General features: G+C 38.8%; 1 protein-coding gene across 6 annotated transcripts in view; it reads right to left on the reverse strand.

The window, feature by feature from the left end:
* TEX14 (testis expressed 14, intercellular bridge forming factor) overlaps window positions 1–24,482 on the reverse strand; it is a 137,040-nt gene that overhangs the window by 110,723 nt on the left and 1,835 nt on the right. For 5 of the 6 annotated variants that reach the window (XM_020991869.1, XM_020991865.1, XM_020991867.1 and 2 more), the window contains exon 2: window positions 5,251–5,392. In XM_020991869.1, the coding sequence (XP_020847528.1) occupies window positions 5,251–5,386 (136 nt within the window). In that variant the 5' untranslated portion in view covers window positions 5,387–5,392. The remainder of the gene's footprint in view (window positions 1–5,250; window positions 5,393–24,482) is intronic. The other variant, XM_020991862.1, reaches the window with a different exon arrangement.

Genomic DNA, 24,482 nt, shown 5'->3' on the forward strand with positions numbered 1-24,482 from the left:
TTCGAGTTCTCGCGTTGTTCTACAGAGAACAGCGGGTCCATCGCTCAAAGGTCCCCCTAGGGTCCTGCCCGGACCTAGGTTTAGGTCTTAAGTGTTGAATTCCCGAAAACCCCTGGAAAGGTTATTAGTGGCGGGCAGCCTGTTGACGAAAACCGCAGGGAATCTGCCCTGCAACTTAAAAATTAAACGTGTCCCACTCTGAAAAACTGTAGCTCTGACTGACGCTTCATAAAAGCCCCTCTCCTAAGAGCTTTATTTCCGAGTACCTGAAGATGTATCTCAGGCTTGGGACTCCACAGGGACTTTTGAGAGGATTTAATTCACATTTCTTATCTATATAAGAAAACTGGGATCAAGAGGGGTTCAATGCAATTCAATTCTACAGACCTTTATGCCACTATGGGTCAGAACTGTGCTAGGTAATAGGGATACACAAACCTGGAAAAGGGTCCTTTTCAAGAAAATTAGATTCTACTTAAGGTAACAGCACATACACATATAAGCAAATACAAAATGTATACAAAAATAGAGTGGGGTAAAACATAGCAACTAGAAAAATGAGGAAAAATGGCTTTCCTCAACCTTTAAGGTTGTCAGATTCTTAAAAGGCTGGGAGGAAGATGGAAAAGGTGAGGGAGACACTCTCTCTCTCTGAGAATATAATAATGGGCCAGCTAGTGGAAGCAGTTCATTATTTCCTGAGATAAAAGGAGTAGGAAAATGACTGTTGAAAAAACCCCCAAAACTTCCCACAAAATAGAAGGAACAAAGGCTCACTCCTTAATAGAGCTTGTTCTGGGTCCTCTAAGAAATGTGACCTTTAAGAAGCTAAAGGATGAAATGGAAAGATCTAGGACTTGGAGACTCTTAGGTTTGAATCCAGGTCCCCATATTTACTGTTTCTGAGCTTAGTTCCCTCATCTGCAAAAGGGGGTTGCAATACCTCAAATAAATCCTTGTCAGACTGCTGTGAAGATCAAAAAACATGCTATAGTGACTACAGCAGCTATACTCTAAGATACATATATTAGCTATTATCACCGTGTAGCCTTTCTCCCTGTTTACTGAGCTCTATGTCCAAGGAAGATGAATTTTAATGGCTTCTTCAAAATTAACTTCACTTCTGCCTTTACTGTGAGTAATTACTGTTATTATTACAGAAATACAGAACTTTAACAATTTACAAAGATCTCGCTATCATCCAGTGTTTCAGTCCTGTGAAGGAGACAGGGTATATATTTTTATCCCCCTTCCACAATGAAGAACCTGATGATGTGATTTGTCAAGAGTTACAAAAGTAATAAAAGTCAGAGCCTGGGTCCTCTTACTCCAAATATATACTCCCTCCCTATTACAAGAACAAGTTGACCTCTGTAGAATTTCCCTTGTATAAACAGGACTCTTTTACCAGCAGAATTATCATGTACTGATTCCCACAGTTACCACATACAATCCAGAGGTCAAGCTATAGAGGTCAACTCCACAGGCTATCTTATTACAGACCAAAAACACACCCCTTAGAAGCCCTAGTCCCCTAAGCCATGCCAGTAATGAATGATGCCTGTGACCAAGGTACAGAAACTGTTATGTTCACTACCTAATTAGCATACTTGGCATACCACTCATTGAATTTTTTCTCTATAAGTTTTAGATTCACCCCCATTAAGTTGCAAGTTCCCTAAGGCGCTCTGCCCACCATATTAGCATTACAATAAACTTTTTGCCACTTCACTGGAAGACTTCTTGAGCCTGAGAATTCTTTCTAGATGACTCTGCCCTGTACCTCAATAATTTTGAGGTCCCTGTACGCCTCAACTACATCATCTCCACTGACTCAGAGGAAGCATAAGTAGACAGATATGGAAAGACAGTCATCCAAAGAAGGCAGCAGCTTCAGGAAGTGTGACCCTTGAAGAGAGAAGGGTCCTTTATGCCTTCTGGAAAAGCAGTGAGCAGTTCAGCAGAAAGCTACATCTATGAAGACTTCTTAAAGACATAGGGACTTCCCAGGCCAAGCCGGGATCTCTTTGCCACATGTGTTCTCTACATGTGCCTCCCTCCTTTTGTACTTTAGGGTTAAACCCATTTTCCTGAAGGACTTGGGAGTGCGTAAGGGGGCTATTGCCCCCAGGATTTAGAGAAATATTTTGCACTAATTATTCTTCTGATGCCTTTTGTAAAAGCTAATGAACTTCTAATGGTTCACGGATAATGGGGATTATACTGGTAGGGAAGCAGGAGCCATAGCACTGGAAGCCATAAAGTCCTTCAAAAGAGAAAAGATTCAGTGAATCTTTGGGAAACCTGACATTTGAGTGCTAGTGTCCAGTTGGTTAAGTAGCCAAAGAATGGTTGTAACATACACAAGAGAAGTTGTAGACATGGAACTCATGTGACCATCAAGTCATTACTGGTTGTAAGACGTAAGGGAAGGGAGAATTAAAGATGACCACAATTTTAAGAACATCAAAGGACAGCTGAACAGTCATGTCACAGATAGAAATGATAAAGTCAGATGGAGATCTCATGAACAGAATCAACGTGATCTAGTAGATAAGGTCCTGGTTTTAGAGTCTCTTAAATCTGTGGTCAAATCCCACCTCATATACTTAATAACCATGTGAACCTGTGCAAGTCACTTAAATTCTGTAGACTTTAGCTCCTCATCTATAAAATAAGGGAGTTAGACTAGATCAGGTCTGTACAACATAAGGCCTGAGGGCTGCTTGCTGCCCACCAAAGTGGCCTGTTTTACATTATCTACATTTCTCCAGGGCTGTCCAAAATCCTTTAGCCCACTGTGGGCAGTATGTTGTGCATGCCTGCACTAGATAATACTCTATGATCCCTTCTAGCTCTAAATCTATGACCTTAGGACCTCCTTGAGTACAGGCACACTGTTTGGTGTTTAAAGCCTTTCACAATTAGGATTTATAGGTTATAGAGCCAATCTCTGCTGATAGATTTGCCCAAAACCTCAGGGTACATACTTGGATGGAACCCCACCCAACTAGAAAACCTTACAAAAAGTATCTAATTTAGGTGAATTCTGGCCCATTATGTTTTACTCAGGCAGGCTTGGGTGGAGGTAGATTCCTTTGTTTAGATTGCCCAAGGCAGAGGGGAGGTCTGGGTAGAGATGAGTAAGAATAACAAAATCAAAGTCAGGTCTCCCAGCCCCTCATTAGAATATGCCTACCTATCATTATAATATTCATCCTCTCATTGTCAACCAATCAGAGTTGATTTCTGTCTGTCAGGAACACCCACTCTTCCAAAAGCCTATAAGTGTTGATTGGCTTCCATGATTCTTCTTTAGTTTAGGAGAGAAAGCCAAATGACCATCATTTTATTAATTACCTGTTATCCATAATTAATAAAATTATTAAACACCCAGAAACTATGTCTCTTGAATTTTTCATTTGTCAGTTATATCTCATGCCTCAAATGCATCCCCTCCTCACCTCTACATATTAGAATTCCTAACTTTCTTCTAGGCTCAGGTCAAGTTGTACTTTTTCATGAAGCATTTCCTGATCCCCTAGTTGCTATTTCTTTCCTCCCCAAATTATATTTTATTCTTTTCATTTTTGTCTTTGTATACCTCCTAGCACAATGTCTGGCACATAATAAAAGTTTAAAAAATGCTTGTTGACCAACTTTGTCCAATTCTTCATGCTTTTCTTACCTCTGTCTGAAGGAAATTTTTAGTTAATTTACCATCACTGATCTTTAGGAAGACTAAGAAAACTAAACCTGCAAATTACAGGGATTCCTTATAGAGGAATTATAACTTAAATGATAAAGTTAATAAAGATCAGAGGTAGAATTTTGTGAGAGATGATCTCTCAGAAGTGAAGCCTCCTCAGAGGGTCAATGGTTCTTGTTGAGTAGGATGAGGGGTCTCACGAAAACTTCTCAGAACAATAAATAGAAATTGTATCCAGACTCAAGGCAGGTATAGCAGCCAGACAGGCCTAAGTTTCGATTTACTAGAAATCACCTGATTAACAGGAATCCAGCCCCAAGTACCCCCCCCCATATCTTGGTGTTACACCTGTTGCTATATTCCAGTCATGGTGGTAACCTTGCCACAACAGCACGGCATCTAGCTTGACTGCACATTTTTAATTGCTTTTTTGGCATTACTTTAGCAAACTAAGGGGCTAAATATAGATACATATCTTGTTTGTTTTGTTTTCTGTCTCTAAGGCAGATTTTCATGTTTAGATTGTAAGTCAAGTATTGGTCAGTTGGTGGGAGGGGGAATTTACCCATTAGGGTCATTTAACCTGGCTTTTGCTTTTGTAATTTGTCTCCCTTCATCAGAACCTACTGGTGGAGGGACATCCAAATCTTGAGATTTGAGAATAAATTTTCTGTTCCTACCTTGAGATAACCTCTAAGTTTTTTTTTAAGTTGAGTCGCATCTCACACAATTTGAACCAGCTCTTCCTGCATTCTAAATCCTGCATTCTTATCTATTAGACCATACTATTTATAAAAAATTTAAAAAATCACAATCTTTTTTCCCAAAGTTAAAGAAAAGTAGCAACTCAGTTTGTGTTTTGTGTTTGTTTGGTTTTTCACTCCAGGGAAAAGAACCATTATTAATAACAAATAGTTACATGAAACTGCCCTAACCCCAAATGACATCTAGTCACTCCTCATTTTTCTTTGATGAACAAAGTGGGCTGAAATGTCATGATATGTCACTATGTATACATTTTCTTATCTTCCTGATTTTAAAATACTTTTATATCACCATAAAGTCTTCTAATATACCAGAGAACTCTATATTTCTATATGAGAAATAAAATGCCTTGGGAATCAATTACAGTATGATTTAGTTCTGTATGTCATTTTCAACTGATTTCAACAGATAAAATGAATCATATTTTCCGGGTTGATGGGGACCTTAGAGGTCATCTAGTCCAATTTCTTCATTTTACAAATGAGGAAACTGAAGCCCAGAGAGACCCATGGTCACTTGATACAGGCTTGCCACACTTGGCAAAGCTTCATTTAAAAAGAAGTCATTGCATGTCTCTTAAAACCTATTTGAATAATATTGATTTGGTAGTCTAAAAATATGTATCTCCAACCAAATTTTACCAAGATTTTTAGTTCAGGATTTCCCAGGAAATTTCTTAGCACATTGTCTCTGATTTTGCCTCTATGTTTTTATTTATCTATCTACTATCTATTCCTAATCTACTGATATTCCTAATATCTCTACATTGTGCTTACCTTTCTTCAGAATTTTTTTCACTTTAACATAGTTTCCTTGTTTGACATATTCATGGAACTGAGCTTCCAGAGAGTCATTCCTTAACGAACCAAGCTGTACAGGGCAGGGGATTGGAAGCTGAACAGCTCGTGACATCCTGTTCTTACATATACACACAAAAGAAACAAAATTTTTTTAAAAATTAATGTGACTATAACAGAAACAGAATGAGTCAAATTACTCAATTTATTAATGATAAGCCTTTCCCTTAATTTAATATCAGGGGGAATATTAAAGATCATACCATATAAAAATTTAGAAGCTATAAAAAGCAAATATAGCAATAAAATTTTATTTTAAAACACATTAGGTGAAAGAAAAAACCTTCTGATTATAAAAAGATATATTTATCAAAATTCCATAAATTTAATGACTAGAAGATGAAGAGTACTTAATTTTCCACCAAAGTCCTCTTTTGATACCTCATCATGGCACAGAGTTGCTCTAACGCTCTGCCAGGTCCTACAAAGATTTGAAAGGCTTCCAGTATTAAACAGATACTAGCAGTATTCTATTTTTTGGGGGGGGCAATTGGGGTTAAGTGACTTGCCCAGGGTCACACAGCTAGTAAGTGTCAAGTGTTTGGTCTGAGGCCGGATTTGAACTCAGGTCCTCCTGACTTCAGGGCCGGTGCTTAGCAATTCTTTTTTATAGTAGCAAAGAACTGGAAACCCAACAATTATGCAATTGTTGGAAAAAATATGAACATAATATAATATTGCTGACAAAAGAAATGAAAAAAAATGCTCTCAGAGAAACCTAGTAAGACTTGCATAACTGATGCAGAGTGAAGTTAAGTAGTACTGCGGAGAACAATTTACACAATAACAACACAACTGTAAAGAAAAATAATTAAGAAACTTAAGATCTCTTAATCAATGAAATGACTAATTATTACATGCTTCTAGACAATAGATGATAAAACATGCTATCTACCTCTTGGTGGTGGAGTGATAAACTCAAAGTACAAAATGATATTTTTATGTTTTCAGGCATGGCCAATGTGGAGATTGTTTTGCTTGACTATGTGATGATGACTTGTGGCCTTGACCTGCCTTTTCTTTTTTCAACTGGAGGGTGGTAGGAGATAATTATATGGGAAAAGAGGACTAGCAATATAAGGTTACTAAAATTTAAAAATATATGTGAAAAGAGGGTCATTGAAGCATTTAAAAATGGACAGAAGGTCAAAAGGAAAAAAACAAGCTGAACAGCTTTGAAAATAATGTTTTCTTACATACCCGGAGGGAGAAGAAAGCTGTTAAGTGGTAAAGAACTGCAGCTGCACATGCAATCCTTTCTTTGTTTTGCTTTGTGTACAGAAATAATTTCATTTGATGTCTGTTAAAATCAGAATTTTTTAAAAAAATAAAGATTTTTTAAAAAAGTTCTCCAACCATAGGTCTAGGATATCCTAAGGCAGGGGTAGGAAACCTTCAGCCTCAAGGCCACATGTGGCCCTCTAGGTCCTCAAGTATAGCCTTTTGACTGAATCCAAACTTTACAGAACAAATGAAGTTTGGATTCAGTTAAACGGCTGCACTTGAGGACCTAGAAGGCTGCATGTGGCCTTGAGATGGCAGATTCCCCACCCCTTCCTAAGGTAAAGTAATTATTAGGGAACATTAATTTTTTATTAGAATATAAAGAATGGACAATAAAAGACATTTGAGAAAGAGTTTAAAAAGTTAATCTACCATTCCCACAAAAGAGAGATGGTCAAGGAATATAAAGAAATAGTTTTCAAAAAAAGTATACATCAACAATAAATAAAACTCCTGAAAAAGATTCAAAATCACTAACTGCTAAAAGTGGCCTATTACAGCCCCCAGAAGCTGCTTGCTTAATGCCATCTGCATAACACTGCAATATATGAAGTACTGAAAAGAATCATCCACAGTCACTCCTGCAAGACCTGACCTCTGGAGACACTCCAGGATAGCTAAACACACCAAGGGAATAAAACTCTACCCCAATACTGGAGGACTTGAGAAAACATCTTCCAGGTGATTGTGTATGAAGAAAGAAAATTCTTTTACAGCCCAAGGAACCATACTTCATTTACTTACTCCACACCCCCTATATTAATCAATTGCTGATTTACTGAAGCTTCCCTTTCTAAAGATTTCACCAGTCTTGCAAAGAATTCTTTCTCCAGATAAGACATTTCTTATATTGGTTTCTCAATCCCATAGTGCATTAGAATTGGCTGCCATCCTGATAGTGAATGTGCCATTGTGGCTGAAAACTTAAGACAAGCATAACCAGTGGCCTCTAGATGCTTTGAGCTGGTCGTGGTGGTCCAGATGTACTGACCCCAGAAATTTTCCGATATGTTACAACTGCTGGCACGTAATTTGTGAGTGTGGCTATAAATGGGGGGGAAGATGGGAGAGGGGGTATAAGAACTGTCCACTTCAGCTCAAAATACTATGACCTCAAGTTCAAATTCAGACTATCAGTTTTCTTATCTATAGAATATAGTACCTACTATAGAATATAGTACCTCCACAGTAACCACAGGGTTTTGTAAAAAGTACAAATAGAGCACCTTCATTTTGATACCTCTGCTGCACATTCACACTTCCAGCACTATTTGCACATGGTCACCAATAACTCATCCTTTCAGAAGCAACTGCCTCCCCAGACAGAACAGAGAACAACTTGCTAGATATCTACTAGAACTTTGGAGATGTAGTTGGTCAGGGTGAGCCCTGACCAACCTACATGCCACTCCTTGACATACATATTCCATACCCTTACTGCCTTCTCATTTAAATTCCCCACACTCCTATTCCATTTTAAAAGGGTCTTATTCCACTATAAAGTACAGACAACTGACATCATAATTGACCTCGTGATGAAGTAGAGGTATGCCTAGGATTAAGATATTAAAGTACCTGACTAGGTCTTTCCATAGAACTTATATATATGTTAGTACTTTTTGTGATTTGAAATTCCTCAGTTTTGTTTTTGATCACTTTGTTTTGTTGTGTTTTATTGCAGATTATCTTCACTCTACCCTTATTCTTTGGCAGAGCTAATTAGCAAATGCATTCTTGCGGCTTTTTTTTTTTTTTGGTGGAGACAGTCATCCTGGCATAGTTATGCTGGAGTGATGGATATGCTGGAGTCTCAGTAGGGCTCAGATTCAAATCCTACCTCAGATATTTACTAGCTGTGTGGCTCTGGGCAAATCAATTAACCTTTCAGTCTCAGTTTTCTCAGTATCAAATGATATAAGTTCTGTAAATTGCTGTTGTCAGCTATTATTAATGTTACTATAGCCTTATTTCATTATTACTCCTCCCACTTCAGTCATTTTTTCCCCTTATCTATAAAATGAGGACAATAGTAGCTGTAGTTCCTATCTCCAAGGACTATTGCAAGGCTCAAATGAAGGAAAGATGTAAAGTACTTTGCAAGCTTTAAAGATATTGTCCACTCTTCTGATTTCATCAGTGTGGGTAACTTTCTGGCTAGAAATTCTTTTCACCAATTTATATTAGCAGCTTGTCTCAGAATGTTGCCTAGGATTACTGAGAGAGAAAGTGGTCACACAGGAAGTATAGATCAGATGTAGACCTTAAACCAAGGTCTTCTCCAAGGCTTACCCTCTATCTACTAGAATATGTTGCCCCCTCAAAGTGCTAATATCAGTGTCAGTTAATTATTAATCACACTGGGCTATTAATTATTCCCCCAATTTAACTGATATTCCATCTCCCTGCCTCCATGAATTTGCTCAAGCTGTCAACCTTGTCTGCAATATCATTGCCTCTTCATCTGCACCAGAATCTTGATCTTCCTTCCAGACTCAGTTTAGGCTTCAACTCCTTACAGTAGCTTTCCCTAAAACCCCCCAATTATTAGACCTATCTTCCTCCTCAAATTTTTCTGGGTCAGCCCTGATCCTGGCTACCAAGTCTCCAGACCTTCCTCAGTATTTCAGAGGCTATCCCGATTAAACCCTCCTCAAACTGCCAGTGCCTGCCCAAGACCACATCTTGACCTGCTCCTGCCTGCCATAAGACAGACCTCCTAGGGCCTCACAGTGCACATCATCATTTGTCATGTGGAGACCTCCAATCCCTCCACTCCTCAGTTCTTTTCTAAGCACCACTATCCCCAATTACCTCCCTTTTATATTTTGTCTTCTATCAGAATGTAAACTCTTTGAGATTAGGGACTATCTGGTTTTGTTGTTTTTTGGTGTCCCCAGCACTTTAGACAGTAATTGTCACATAGTAAACACTGAATAAATGCTCTTTCTCCTACCTGTCTAACTTCTTCTTTCCAATCTTTTTTGATGGATCTACAATCAAGTCAACTCTACTAATCATGGGCATCCCCAAAGGGCCTGTTCTGCATCCACTTTTTTCCGTTCTATATCATTTCACTTGGTGACTGATCTCATAAAACTCACTTGTGGATTTAATTATCATCTCTATGCACATGATTCCCAAATCTATATGACAGTTTTAATCTCATTCCTGACTTGTCTCCCGTCATCAATTGCCTCTTAGACATCCTGAATTCAATATGTCCAACACAGAATGCATTATGTTTCCTATCTTTCACCCTCAAGTCTTCTCTTCCCAAGTTCCTATTTCTGTGAAGGGCACCACCATCCTCTTGGTCACCCAGGCTCATTAACCTCAGTGTCATCCTTGAGTCTTTGACCACTCAACTTATATGTCCATTCTTCAACTCAAAACAACCAAAACCACTTTAGGGTTATGCCACATGTAAATGGAAGGTATTCTTAGAGGAAAAGGTCTAACATTAAAATGGACCAGGGAAGGCTTCCTATAGAAAGTGAGTTTAAAGCTGAATCTCAAAAATCGGGAAAGAGAAGCAGAAGTGAAAAGGGGAGAACATTTCAGACATGGACAACAATCTCCTCAGAGAAAAATTATCCCCTTCATCACAGTATTCCTCTATCAGGTGAAAAACAAAAAGAGTTGTAAAAAAAAATTCCAGTCATCTCAACAGCCTCACGTATACTTAGTACATTCTTACCTACTGGGGGAAAAAAAAAGCACCATTTTAAAGACCACATTTTTTGGTGGAAAAAAGAACAGATTTCTTTTTTTTTTTTTTGTCTAGGCAATGGGGTTAAGTGACTTGCCCAAGGTCACACAGCTACTAAGTGCTATGTGTCTGAGGCCGCATCTGAACTCAGGTCCTCCTCAATCCAAGGCCAGAGCTCTATCCATTGATCCACCTAGCTGCCCCCAAAAGAATAAATTTCAAAAAATCATTTTAAAGTATAGATGTCTGACAGGTTTTCCTCTTGAACATGCATTTAAGAAAGTATTTCTTTCCCAATGGATCTTAGAATAAATTTTCTTAATATATACCCAACTCTTTTTAACAGCATTTCAGAACGGGTCTTCTAGCTGCTTCTGGTTTTCTAGGGAGTTCCCAGTCTCTCCCATCGTTTCTCCCTTCGTACTTTGACTTGGCCAAATGTATAATGAAGTTCCTTACCCATCAAGTTGCAGTTGTTTAAACTATTATAGAACAGAATATGATCTAAACTGGGGGGGGCCCTCCCAACCTCCCAATAATGGTGACTCATTCATTGTCCTAAGAGACAACTCCACTGAGCAGAATTAGAATCCAACACAATACTACAAAATTCTGTGTCCTACACTAGAGATACAAGGATAGACACCTTCTGTTGTATTTGGAGAGCTGAGGGAGTTGGAGAAAGTTGGAGAAAGTAACTTCTACACTTTATGATATAAGTTCTTGATATAGGGGTAGCCACCAAATTCAGTTCAAATTTGCTGATCCTTAAAGGGACCTAACAGTATTAAACACTACCTAGAACTAACTAAAAGTAAAACCTTATCATTGTTTCTACTCTATCCCCTTTTTTAGTCCTAACTAGTTCTTCCCAAACTTAGGGTAAAATTTCTTTGTGAAAATGCAGTTTCTAGACAGTACATTTATTACATTATAGTATTTATTACTGTACAATATTAATTAACCATATGCTATACTTTCAATATTCTTTAGGCACACTTATCAATCAATCAACAAACATTTAGTGAGCTACTACTATGTGCTAAGCAATGAAGATACAATGACAATTTTAAAACAGTCCTCTCCCCGAAGGAGTTTACATACTTAACTGGGAAGATTCCGTGAAAACCTGCAGTTCTCTAACAATTAGGATACAGTGTTTAATTAACAATGTTGTTTGATGATGTTCCTGTTGAAAACTTCTTGTGTAGCCAAGATGGTCATTATCCCAGTCCCCTTTCTACAAGGACTCTGACGAGTGAACCTTGAATCTTTGGACAGAAGGTTCAAAGGAATATACGGTGGAAGTGGTGGTAGAGGGGAGAAACAGGTATACAAATAACTAATGTAGGAGAGTGTTTCACAAGAAATCTGTAGACTGGACAGTAGAGATTACTGAAATTAGAGATAGGGAAAGTTGTGAAAAGAGAGCATCCAAATTGAGCCTTGAAAGAGGCAGAGCATCTAAAGTGCAAAGGCATGGAGAAAAGAGAAGACAGGATGAAAATGGGGAAAGTCCATTTTTGCTGGAATTCAAGAGTATGAGAAGGGAAACAGTATGAAATAAGGCTAGAAAGGTTAAGTTGGAACCAAATTGTAAATGGCTTTGAATGCCAAGATAATAATGCAATTTATTCAGTTTGCAACTGAGAGTCACTAAAATGTTATGAGTGTAAGAGTAAGGTTTTTAGGGGCAGCTACGTGGCGCAGTGGATAAAGCACTGGCCCTGGATTCAGGAGTACCTGAGTTCAAATCCGGCCTCAGACACATAACACTTACTAGCTGTGTGATCCTGGGCAAGTCACTTAACCCCATTGCCTAAAACAAAAACAAAAAAAAAAGAGTAAGGTTTTTAGAATGATATACACTGAAAGTGACTGGGTGGGAAGAATGGATTGGAGACTGGAGAGAATGGAGGCAAAGTGACCAATTAGAGGCTGTTAAAATAATCTAGGGGAAAAGTGATAATGGCTTGAACAAGGATGGTGGCAACAAAGCTAGAAAAGAGGTTAGATATATTGATTGCTAAGGTAGAATTAACACTTGGAAATTGACTGGATATGGTGGAAAGTTGCAGGGAAAAATCAAGAATGAATTTAAGGTTACAAGACTGAGAAAATACTGTCAAGAATAGAAATACAGAGGGGCAGCTAGGTGGTGCAGAGGATAGAGCACTGGCCCTGAAGTCAGGAGTACCTGAGTTCAAATCTGGCCTCAGACCAAACACCTGACACCTTACTAGTTGCATGACCCTGGGCAAGTCACTTAACCCCAATTGCCTAAAGAAAAAAAAAAGAATAGAAATACAGAAATTAAAGGGAAGGGCAATTTCAGGGGAAGGTGAAGAATGGTTTTTCACAAGTTTAGTTTGAGATGCTGCAGTTATATATCCAGGAGGCAGAAATACAGAACTGGAAATGTGGAAAGTTGGAAATGGAGACTTGTGAGTCATATGCATAGAAGTGATAACTGAAGTTTAGTGAATAGATAAGATCACCAAGGAAAGACTACAGAAAGAGAACAGGAACAAGGTCAGAACCTTGACAGAAACCAATTTTTAAGCAAGTGAATTGGAAATCAAAAAAATAGAAAAAGGAACAAGGAAGTAGAGCCATAAGAATTCAGTGGCATAGCAATCAAGGGAATAAGAATCAAGGGGAAAAAAGGTTGTTTTCAACAGTGTCAAATATTTAAGAGAACTAAAAAAATAAAAGGTTACTGAAGTCAACATAATACTTTGTGACTCCCCCCCCCCCCCCCGGTTAGGCAAAAGGTTAAGTGACTTGCCCAGGGTCACACAGCTAGTAAGCATTATGTATCTGAGGCCGTATTTGAACTCAGTCCTCCTGAATTCAGGACCAGTGCTCTATCCACTGCACCACCTAGTTGCCCCATAATTTGTGACTTTTAAGGGTAGTTTTGTGATGAGCATGATGAATAAAGAGAATCATGGAAAGATCATAAATGAAATTAATCAATCAACCAACATTTGCTAAGCACTGTGCTAAGTGATAGGGATACAAAAAGAGGCAAAAGATAGTTCCCGACCTCAAGGAGCTTGCAATCCAATGAAAAAGGAAGATACGCAAACAAATATGTACAAACAAGCTATATGTATAGGACACATAGGAAATAATTAAGGGGGATGGGCAGAGGGGAAGCACTGGAATTAAGAGAGGCTGGGGAAGGCTTCCTGTAGAAAGTGGGATTTTAGCTGGGACCTGAAGGAAGCCAGGGAGGTGAGTGGAGGGAGAGCATTCCAGGCATGGGGGATAGCCAAAGAGAATGCCTGGAGCCAGAGATGGAGTCTTATTCATGGAAAAGCCAGGAGACCGTCATCACTGGATGGAAGAGTATGTGGCAGGAAATAATAAGCAGTAAGAAGACTGGAAAGGTACTGATGCCGAGTGAAATAAACAGAGTGAAGAAAAAAATATATAGGTACACAATGTCTACAATATCGTAAATGGAAAAAAAATAACCACCACAAAAAATAGAAACTGCATGTTGAGAAATTATAAGTAATAAGTTTGATTTCAAAGAAAAGATGTAAGAAGATACCTCAGCTGCTTCTTTGCAAAGGTTGGGGTTCACAAGTGTAAATCATTACATATAACATTAGAGTTATTCAAGGTGTTGATCAGTCTTATTAAATCTTTTTTTCTTCTTCATCCTTTTCCCTTTTCTTTTAAGAAATTCTTTGTTTTACATATAAGGGATAGTTCTCTGGGATAAGGGAGAAAGAACAATACAAAAGATAAATGTGGAATATGTAAAACAATATATATCAATAATATCTATTTTTATTTGTTTGGGGTTTTTTTTACATATGAGACAACTGGGGTTAAGTGACTTGCCCAGAGTCACACAGCTAGTGAGTTGTTATGTGTCTGAGGCCTCATTTGAACTCAGGTCCTCCTGGCTCCAGACCTGGTGCTCTATCCACTGCGCCACCTAGCTGCCCCTAAAATCTATTTTTAAAAAGAGGAGTTCCAGTAAAGTGGCAGGAACTGAAGATAGACTTCAAGGAGTTGAGAAAATGACAACTTGAAAATATAACAGAGTTTAGAGAAATTATTTTTAGGATAGGGAAGAGCACGTTTGCAGGAAGGAACCAGAAGACTTGAGAAAGCTTGAAGCTATGTCACATCTATATAGTACTTCATTTCCATATACCTTATCTTTTTGCAATGTAACAATAATGCTGTGAGATAACTTTTGCTGGCATTTCATTTTATGAATCATGAGAGGCTTAGAATAAGGGACTTCCCAACTAATTTACAGCTTCAGGAATACAACCCAGTTCTTCAGATTACCAGCTTAGGGTTCTTCCCTACAAGGTTGGTACAAATGAGAAAACTGAGAGGCAGCCAGGTAAGGTGTGCACGGACAGACATACTGCGACTAAGATGATAATGAATTTGAATCCGTAAATCCAAGACTTTTTTCTCTACCTCTCAATTTTTGTATGCATTATATATTACACCCTTATGATACAACATTAACTTTTTATCTTTCAGCGCCTTAGTCATTGTGTTTAAATCCTAACTGCTTACTAGCTGTGTGACCTTAGGTAAGGAAAGGGGTATATTTTGGGACCTTTGGGAATGGTCCTGTGTATCAGGTTGTGCAATTCTGAGAAAGCAATGTTAAAGTTTCTTTTGTAGTGATATGATAAACTTTGTGGTAACTTTTTCTGACCAAGGGAGGGTGGAGCAATATTCTGCTTAGCAGATAATAGGCTTTGGATTAGAAGAATGGAGGAATGTTTGACAATCATCTAAAGCCCAGGTGGAAAAATCCCCAAATTGAGTCTGGTACCATAGTTCTAGAGCTGGGAGAGATTTCAAGAAGATTTTTGGTCCAACTCCATGTTACAGATGAGGAAACAGACCAAGAAAAGTGAAGTGATTTGACCAAAGTGAGGCAGGTAAGTAAGCATCAGTGATGATTTGAATCAAGATCCTCTAACTCTAGAGCCATTATATTATAATGAATCACAAAATCAGATTTATGGAGGGAAGACTCCCCTTAATCTTCTCTGGGGCCAGAAAGCAATGAGATACACCCAGGAGGAGCTACCCTAGGCCTTAGCAACTTTAGTAAGGATTAGTTTAGAAAGTTTAGATATATCAGCATAAATAAATTTCCTGTATGTACACAATTCTAATTACCCTTATCTGCTGTATTATTTCTTAGCCACTCAGGATTTCTCTTACAGAGAAATAAAGGAAAAAAAGCATTTCTTTGAAAAAGGAACATGCCAACAATGAATTTCTTTATTCCAAGGAATTTTTATCATTACAAATAAAATAAACAGGCTATTTTAAATGTTCAAAAAGTGCTTTATGTATATTAACTTGTTTTATCAAGTATATTAAGCTACTCAAGTAAGCCTACTGACACTGAAACTCTGTGTGTGTGTCTGTATGTGTGTGTCTGCACGTGCCAACTGTGCATTAAGAGGTATTGTAGTTTAGTGGAAAATACACTGGACTTGGAACCAGAGGGCCTGGTTTTAAAATCTCATTTTTGTTACTACCACATGGTAACTGGTACTCTTAAGATATTAAACATGTTAGAACTTGATAGATTATCCTAAAATTTTCCAAAATGAACCCCTCTCCCTTTTTAATAAAGGGTCACATAAGTTATTAACCTGCTCAGGCCCGTTTTCTCATCTGAAAAACAAGAAGGCTAGAATATGATCAATAAAGTCCATTCTAGATCTAAATCTCATGGCCTTGAGAAGATGGAGCAAAGATAATGGAGCATAGAAACACTCAGCTGAGCTTTCTCAAATTCCTCTCCAAACAACTGTAAAATAATGCCTCAAGTTGAATTCTGGAGTGGCAAAACCAACAAAAGGTCCAGTGAAGCAATTGTGAAGTCTAAGACACCTTAAGAGGTCAACAAGAAAGGTGAGTCTCACTGGGGTAGTGATCAGGACCACGCAACACAGGCCACATCATGGCACCAGCACTGGTGGCAGTAGCAGCTTTGGAAGCCCTTGGTCAATGTGGGGATTGGACAACTGATCAGAAGGAGATTGCGGGGGACCCTTTGATGGTGCTGGGTTCAGGACCCTGTGCATTGCCCATATGCATCTCCGAGTCATAGTCCCAGGGCCAAAAGGAGTGCTATCACTTGTAGCCACGGGAGAACAGGAGCCCTGGTCATAGTTACAGGGCAGAGAAGAGTGCTTGTGGTTGCTCACAAGGAAGCAGGGGCCCTGGTTTCAAATACAAGACCGAGGGAGCACTTGCAACAGCAGCTTCAGAAGAGCAAGGGACCTGTTCACAGCCTCCTGGCCTGAAGGAATGCCAGCACTGGTGGCTACAGGGGAACAAAGTCCCTTCCTAGGTAAAGACTACAGCACTGGCCAAAAGAGCAGTGACCACACCTCTCCTTAAATCATAATACCTTGGAAGAACTGAAAACCTGCAGACCCTAAGAACTAGCTCTGAAAACATCAAGATGAAAAATCTGAAGCTCAGGACAGGGCTCCAATAACCCCAGGAGCAGAGCCCAATTTTAACATAAAGTTAAAAGTCAAGAAATAGACTAGAAAAATAGGCAAATAACAACAAAAAAAAGCTGATCACAGAAAGTTACTATGGTTACAGGAAAGAGCAAGAACAAACTCAGAAGAAGACATTGAAGTCAAAACAGCTGCACGCAAAGCCTCAAAGAAAAAATGTGAATTGGTCACAGGCACACACACACACAAAAAAGAATTCCTGGAAGGACTCAAATAGGATTTAAAAAATCAAATAACAATGAGAGATACACACAAACATAAAATAAAGGTCAAAGTAGAATTTATTATGTAAAAAAGCAAGGATTATAATCACAATCTCAAAGTTAAAGCTAAAATCAGATTTAATCAAAAGAGAAAAACAGTGAAAATACACTATGTTTCAGCATATTAATCAATAGTTTTAGACCATATAAAGTAACTAAATGGTATAAAAAACATGAGAATATACTTGCCAAAACAGACACAGGAACTATACAAATATAAACACGAAATACCTTTTATACAAAGTTAGATTTAAATAACTGAAGTAATATTTATCGTGCATGGGTGGGTAAAGCTAATATAATTTTTTAAATGGCAATTTTACCTAACTAATCTATTTATGTAATACCATACCAATTAAATTACTAAAAAAAATCTTACTGAGTCAGAAGAAATGATAACAGGGTTCATCTGGAAGAACGGAGGGTTAAGAACTTCAAGGAAAGGGGGTAGGAGGAGATATGAAGGAACTAGATTCAGTAGTATTAGATCTTAAACCATATTAGAAGGTGAGAGCAGTGTTGAAGTGTAACGTGGATAATTATGATTATTTTAAATTAAAATTGTCCTATACAAATAAACCCTATGTAGCCAAGAATAGACGGAATGCAGAAAAATTGGGGAAAATATCTGCCAGATAGAATGCGACTGGGTGAGAATATTGTAAATGATGAGCTTGTGGAGTTAGAAAAATATGGAAAGATTTGGACATATAAAGGAAGATGCTATCCACCTACAGAGAAAAAGATGACAAGTGGAAATAAGCATAATGTGGTCTTATGTATATGCGTTTGAGTGTATATGTGTATGTTTGTGTATGTTTATGGATATCTATGTATACATGTATGTGTGTGTCTATCTGTGCTTAACTGTAGGGGGGTGGGGTAGAAGAGGAAGTGGAAAAAAAATTAAAGTGAAAAGTGCACAGCAGACGACAAAAGAAAACATACACGGAAGATGGACAGTTTTGAAATTTATTATATAGGTTTTTATGAAATGGAAATTAATTGCTTTATATTGAATCCTCTTTTATGTTCTGCTGTGTACATGACAATGCTTTTCTTTTCTTATTTTGTATTTAAGTTTAAAATAAATTCAAATCTAATGAAAAAATCAAATAAGAGAGGTATAGGAAAAACTGGGAAAAGAAATGAGAGTGACACAAGAAAATCATGAAAAGTGAGTTAACAGCTTAGTAAAAGACACACAAAAATATTGTAGAAAATAACACCTTAAAAAACAGAATTGACCAAATGGTAAAGGAGGCACAAAAATCAACTGAAGAAGAGAACATCTTGAAAAGCAGAACTGGCCAAACGGAAAAAACAGGCACAGAAGCTCACTGAAAAAATTCCTTAAAATTAGAATTGGGCAAGTGGAAGCTAATGACTCCACAAGAAACCAAGAAACAATAAAACAAAATCAAAAGGAGGAAAAAATGGAAGAAAATGTGAAAGAATTAAAAAAAAAGTGAAATATCTCACTGGAAAAACAACTGACTTGGAAAACAGATCCAGGAGAGAGAATTTAAGAATTACTAGATTACCTGAAAGTCATGGACAAAAAAAAAGGGGCCTAGATATCATATTTCAAGAAATTATCCAGGAAAACTGCCCTGATATCCTAGAATCAGAAGGTAGAATAGAAATTGAAAGAATTCACAGATCACTGCCTGAAAGAAATCCCTAAATGAAAACTCTCAGGAATATTATAGCCAAATTCCAGAGCTCCCAGGTCAAGGAGAAAACACAACAAGCAGGCAGAAAGAAACAATTCAAATATCATGGAGCACAGTCAGGCTCACAAAAGATTTAGCAACTTCCGCATTAAAGGATCAAAGGGCTTTAGGTTATGTATTCCAGAGGGCAAAGGAGCTAATATTACAACAAGAATAACCTATCCAGCAAAACTGAGTAAAGTGCGGGGGGGGGGGGGTGGGGGGGGTGGAATGGACATTTAACGTAAGTGAAGACTTTCAGGTATTCCTGATGAAAAGACCAGAGCTGAATAGAAACCTGACTTTCAAACATAAGATTCAAAAGAAGCATAAAAAGGTAAACAGGAAAGAGAAATCATAAAGGAATCAATGAGGTTAAAATATTTACATTTCTATATGGGAAGATAACAGAACTCCACAGAACTTTATCATTATTAGGGCAGTTAGAAGGAGTATACATAGAGGGCACATGTGTGAGTTGACTATGCTGGGATGAATTCAGAAAAATAAAACTAAGGGATGATAAAAAAAAAAAGGATGCACTGGGAGATGAGGTAAATGATCTCACATAAAAAAGACATGAAAGGAAGAGCTTTTACAATGGAGGGAAAGATGGGGGGGGCAAAGCTTGACCCTTATTCCCATTGGAACTGGCTCAAAGAGGGAATAAGATATACATTCCATTGGGTATAGAAATCTATCTTACCCTATGTGGAAATAAGAGGAGAAAGGGATAAAAGAAAAAGGCAGGGGCTTATAGAAGAGAGGGCAGATTGGGGGAGGTAGTGGTTAGAATCAAAACAAATTTTTCAGAGGAGCCAGATGAAAGAGATAGAGAGAAGAATAAACAGGGCAGCGGAGGACAGAAGGAACCACACAGTTAATAATCATAACTGTGAATGTGAATAGGACGAACTCGCCCATAAAACAGAAGTGGACAGCAGAATGGACTAAAAACCAGAATCCAACAATACGATGTTCACAAGAAACACATCTGAAACTAAAAGACATACACAGAGTAAAAATAAGGGGCTGGAGCAGAATCTATTATGCTTCAGTTGAGGTTAAAAAAAAAAGCATGAATAGTAATCATGATCTCAGACAAAGCAAAAGCAAAAACGGACCTAGTTAAAAAAGATAAGCAAGAAAACTACAATTTGCTTAAAAATACGATAGCTAATGAAGTAATATCAATATTAAACATGTGCACCAAATGGCATAGCATTCAAATTCTTAAAGGAAAAATTAAACGAATTACAGGAGGAAATAGTAAAACTATACCAGTGGGGGATCTCTCAGAACTAGGTAACTGTAACCATAAAATAAAGAAGAAAGAAGTTAAAGGAGATGAATAGGATTTTAGAAAAGCTATATACGACAGACTTCTGAAGAAAACTGAACAGGAAAAAAAAGAGTATACCTTTTTTCTGATTTGTACATACATAGCACCTTCTCAAAAACTGACCATTGCTCAGATTCTTAAAATCTATCCAGTGCCCATATTTTTACAATCTAGCCAATAGCTCACAGGTGCTCAGATTCCTTATGAGTCTGGCTAATATGGCAGATCTTTAACAAACCTTGTCTCTGGCTAAAAAGAAGAGTGGGTCCAATTCATTCAGGCAGGATCCACCTGCCATGATTTTGGAGTTCCAGCACCCCTAAACCACTCAACATTTTGGTGGCCCACACGAGGAAGCTGCCTAACCCCAAGTTCTTCTCCAGTCAAGACTGGAAGGTATGTAAGCCTTCCCTCCACCATTCTTTCTTGCCCTGCAGTTAGGGTTGCTCTCCAAGCACCTAGGAAGGCTTGGAGGTGCTTTTCGGGGAGACAGTTATGACGCTGTCTTGCACTGGCTCTGATGCTCTCACGCTCTCGGTCCACCGGTTTGGTTCAAGGCTATGGACCGGGGTACACCTTCTGCAACATGGAAGACAAGGACAGACGCCCTATCTGGAAGCATATGCCCAATTCTGTCAATTCTCTCGACTCTTGGGAATTGGGAAAACTGCAAGTGCTTTTTGGTTCCCTGAGGTTTACTTACTCCATTCCCTCTACACGTCTAAATCCTCCTTCAAGGATGCTACAGGGAAAAGTTATAACAGCCAAAAATATCTTAGCAAATTCTGGCACTCCCTTCTCCCACTCCGTTCCCTTAAGTCAAGAGGGTATCTGTTAATCCCTCTCATAGGAGAAGAGAGTTTCACTCTCCCCCCAACCCTTGAATTCACCCTTCCCCATCTGGTAAAAGGAAGGAGTGGGGAGGGGCAGCAGCTACAGGATGGGCCCCACTGGCAATGGTGTTGAGCCCTAGGGCAACCTTTGCCAGGAAGCATCACCCAGGTTCAGCACATCCTGCTCAAGGTAAAGAAGCTAGCCTCCGAACTTGAGTAAACACACTCTTTTAAAGCTGCAGTTCTAGCTGTTAATGATGAATGTTGATTCTCTGGGTAATCTGGAAATTCGTTTAACAAAACGGAAGTCACCTGATTAGTAATGGGTCTATTTCAAGTTTCAAATTGGTGAACTTTTTGTATCAGTTATGTCAAGCAACTTTCCATAATTTGATTACTGCTAAAATAATTTGGCTATTGTGGTTATTATTTTAATGTGTAAATTTGCCAAAAAGCTTGCCTGGGTTTTGTCTTGCTGAGAATTTGCAAGTATACAGAAATAATCTCTTAATGACTGGCTTTTTACACCAGGACAAATTTAAATTTGAGAAGTAAATCCTGGAAAAGTTTTTCCTAAATTGTGATTAGTGAAACTTGCTGTTTGAGGTAAAAGCTCATAGGATTTTATTTTGAGTTGTCTGATGGATTATAATCCATCGATGATCAATAATCCACCATCTGAAAGAAACGCCACAAACTACTCAGAGAACGTGATACTGGTGGGAAGTCAGCATCGGGAAAAGCTGAGAGGACAATTTTAGCCTCAGTCTAAGATGGGATCTTCTGGCTCAGTTTCCCCATTATGTTCCTTTGAAAAGGAATGTTACCCACTTGGCTATTCCTGAGTCTGGCTATGAGGTGGATTTGGTATTGCATAGTTGGAAAACTGAATTATCTGAATCCAAACAGAGCTATGGATGTTTTATCCTGTCATATCTGCGCCTTGCAGTCTTTTCTGTCAGATTTGTGTCTTCCAGACTATAGGCCATTCACCTACAGTTGGTAGCAATCATCGGGTAGCCAATGTCCCCCCCCATTCCCTGGATGCAGCCTGTGCTCAGTTCCAGTTAACCTCCTCTTTGGGACCCCCTCGAGGCAGGGACAGCTCAAAGCCCCTTGCCAGTAGGAAGCAGTTTCAGAAGCCAAGACTTTGGCCCCTTACCCCAAAAGAATTTGGGTCCCATTTGTTTGAGGGGGGGAAATGGGGTTGGGATCAGGACCCCAGAAAGGAAAAACCCTGGACTTTCCCACATGGCCAAATCTCTGGTGTTTGCCTGAGGCCATAATCCCATCAACTGGCCTTTCACTGTGGCTAAACCCAATCTCCCAATCCTCTGCTACCCTTAACCTGGCCTAGCCCTCCACTGTCTTACTTCCTTATGGCCCCAGGCTACTTCCCCACCCTTAATCCTAGCTAGGCTCCATTCTCCCATGGCCACTGTGGTCCAGAGCCCTGGCATTCTATTACTTCACAGTCCTCAAAGACTACTTGGCCACTCCTAGATCTGTCTCACAGTCTTTCTGTATGTAAGGACCACCTTGTGCTCAGATTCTTAAAATGTAGCCAGTACTCAGATTTTTTTACAGTCTAGCCAATGGCTCACAGGTGCTCAGATTCCTTCCTCAGAATCTGGCTAATATGGCGGATCTTTAATAAACCTTGTCTCTGACTGAAAAAAAAAAACAAAAACAAAAAATAACCAAACCTAGCCATTAGGGGTATAAAAACCTCACAACCAAATGAAGAAAATCAGAAATATTAAATGCATCCTTTTCCCCAAAATCCTCCTCCTCTTCTGAATTTTCTTTTAATTGATGAAGGAACTACCATCCTCCCAGTCATCCAGGCTCAGATGTCATCTTCAATTCCTCATTCTCTCTCATCCCCCATATCCAATCTGTTACCAAGACTGTAACAACTATCTCTTGTCCTCCCCCTTCTCTCCTCTGATATCACTACCACCCTGATACTGGCCCTCAATCACCTCGCACTTGATCTACTGCAACAGCCTGCTGGTTGGTTTCCCTGATTCAAGTGTCTCTCCTCTTTAGTCCATCCTTTACTTAGCTGTCAAATTAGTCTTACTAAAATGCAGATATGACCATGTCACCTCCTATTCAATAAACTTCAGTGACACTGATGTAAAAGTGAACAGTGCCCTAAAAGATTTAAAAAATTAAGGGTTGTTTTTCCAGTATTTTGTGAGGCCCCTTCTGAACTTGAGGGTGTCCTAGAGTTTCCTTCCTTTATTTTGATACCATAAAACTTCCCCCCCTTTCCTAGACCATAAAAATCCCTTGTCTCCCTCCTCCTGAGTCATAAAATTTCCCATTTTCCTTATCCTGGGTCCCCTATCCTGTCATCCATCTTCCTCATCCTGTGTCATGACAATCCCTCCCCTTCTCCTATAAGACAAAACAGACCCCTACCCCTCTGTAAATTGCTAGTCCTCTTTCCAGGGCTAGCCCGATGATTTTGTGTCAAAAAAGCTCCCAATGGTTACAAGAAAGTTTAAGTGAATTCTTTCACACCTGAATCAGCTCTCCCAACTCTAAACCTCAACAACACCCTATCACTTCTGGGATCAAATATAAAATTCTTTGTTTGGTATTCAAAGCCCTTCACAATTTGACTCTGTCCTACCTTTCTAGTCTTTTTCCACTTTACTCCCCATGCACATCCTGCAACACAGCGACACTGGCCTCTCTGGTGTGCCTCACAAGCACAAGATACTCAATCTCCTAACTCCATGCATTTTCACTGGCTGTCCCCCACACCTGGAATACTTTTCCTCTTTATCTTTGCCTCTTGGCTTCCTTTCTTTCTTCAGGTTTCACCTTCTACAAGAAACCTTTCCTGATCATCTTTAATGCTAGTGATAGATATTGCTCTATTGTTTATTTGCTCTATTATTTGCTCTAATTTATTTCATATCTATCTTGTTTGCACATAGTTATTTTCATGTTGTCTCCCCTATCAGACTCCTTGAGAACAGGAACTGTTTTTTGCTTTTCTTTGTATTTCATGAAATAATAAGCACAGTGCCTGGCATACTGTAGGCATTTAATAAATACCTAATGAGAATAATTGAGGACAATTTCAGTGGCAAGGGACTAACATGAAGAGGGCACAGGAAAGATCTCTTGCAGAAGGTGGGATTTTAGCTTAGCCTTGAGTAAGTCAGAAATCAGAGACGAAGGAGGAGAGCATTCCTGGCAATGGGGACAGCCAGTAAAAATGTACAGAGTTGGAAGATGGAGTCTTGGGTAAGGAACATCAAGGAGACCAGGACATGGAAGGGAAGGTTTATGAAGATCGGAAAGGTATGAAGTGGCTAGGTTATAAAGAGCTTTAAAACCCAAACAGGAATTTAGATGTAATCCTGGAGGTAACTGGAAGCTATTGAAGTATACTGAATAAGTGGGTGATAGTCAGACCTGTGTCTTAGGAAGACCACTTTGA

This window comes from Phascolarctos cinereus, unplaced genomic scaffold (assembly GCF_003287225.1).
Source record: "Phascolarctos cinereus isolate Bilbo 61053 unplaced genomic scaffold, phaCin_HiC Scaffold_5;HRSCAF=322, whole genome shotgun sequence".
Classification (NCBI taxonomy): Eukaryota; Metazoa; Chordata; class Mammalia; order Diprotodontia; family Phascolarctidae; genus Phascolarctos; species Phascolarctos cinereus.